This window comes from Kryptolebias marmoratus, linkage group LG12, assembly GCF_001649575.2.
Source record: "Kryptolebias marmoratus isolate JLee-2015 linkage group LG12, ASM164957v2, whole genome shotgun sequence".
Taxonomy (NCBI): Eukaryota; Metazoa; Chordata; class Actinopteri; order Cyprinodontiformes; family Rivulidae; genus Kryptolebias; species Kryptolebias marmoratus.
In genome coordinates this window covers 354,119-355,210 of record NC_051441.1, presented here as the reverse complement: position 1 = coordinate 355,210, position 1,092 = coordinate 354,119, and the positions used below count along the sequence as shown (strand labels likewise).

At 47.1% G+C, this 1,092-nt stretch overlaps 1 protein-coding gene across 5 annotated transcripts in view; it reads right to left on the bottom strand.

Moving 5' to 3' along the window:
• The window catches only part of LOC108251647 (transcription factor 20-like), an 11,249-nt gene that overhangs the window by 3,204 nt on the left and 6,953 nt on the right, over nucleotides 1–1,092 (bottom strand). For 3 of the 5 annotated variants that reach the window (XR_001809368.3, XR_005233874.1, XR_001809367.2), the window contains one exon: nucleotides 641–887. Coding sequence is in view for 2 of the 5 variants with exons in the window: in XM_037978829.1 (XP_037834757.1) it covers nucleotides 706–887 (182 nt within the window). In the remaining 3 variants the exon portion in view is untranslated. Of the gene's footprint in view, nucleotides 1–384; nucleotides 888–1,092 lie in introns of those variants that run through there. The other 2 variants (XM_017442014.2, XM_037978829.1) reach the window with 2 other exon arrangements.

The following is a 1,092-nucleotide window of genomic DNA, read 5'->3' as shown; positions in this document are numbered from 1 at the left end:
CTCCTGCATGATCTTCACTGGCTTCCTATCAACTGCAGGATTCAGTACAAAATCGCGCTCATCACCCATCAGTGTTTAAATGGGACCTCACCAGATTATTTGAAGGACCTTCTCATTCCTCATTCATCCACCAGATCTCTACGATCACAAGACTGTAACTTCCTTCACCTTCCTCGCTCCAGATTGAGGTCCATGGGAGATCGGGCTTTCGCTGTCGCTGCCCCCCGGCTCTGGAACTCTCTCCCAGATTATTTGAGAGCTCCCCAACCATTGATTGATTTTAAAAGAGGCTTGAAGACTTTTTTATTTAAGCAAGCCTATTCTGCTTCTACATGTTTTTTATGATGTTGTTTTTATCTCTGATTTTTTATCTTTGATTTTAATTTGCACTGTGTAGCACTTTGAGATTTTTGTTAATGAAAAGTGCGGTATAAATTGGATTTATTATTATTACACTCAGTAAACAACAACAACAGGAAGACACACTCAGAGGTGAACAGATCAACATCTATCTCCTGCAGGAAGCTGCTGCCCCCTGATGGACAGAGCAGGAACTGCAGGAGCAAAGTGAAAACAACAACAGAAGAGGACAAATAAACAACAACAAGCCAGAGGGAGGACCTGTGAGGAGGAGGACAAACCTCTGAGGCTCCCGGCTGTCTCTGCTGTCATCTCTTGTCTCGTCTGCTTGGACAGCTGAAGCTTTTATTCTGGTGGATTCAAAGAACAAACATCAGGAAGGACGTTGGGACAGATGTCTCCCAGCAGGACAAGCTGCTGGACTCTCCTTGGACCACATCTGTGGAGGTTCCCGGATGTTCGGCAGCAGCTGTTTACCTTGTGTTCTGGACATCTCATTGAGAAGTTGTCTTCATTGAGGACACAGCCTGGGAAACACACAAAAACACAAAAATGTGTCTTTCAGCGTCCCCAGTGGGGTCGGGACATCTGTCCACATCTGTCTGTTCAGTCCAATCAGCTGGATGCCCCCACAGACCACAGTGACTCTAACATCTGTCCCCTAAAGAGACCTGTCCCCCTTCAACCCCTCAGGCACCTGTCCCCCTTAGACACCTGTCCCCCCCCCCTCGG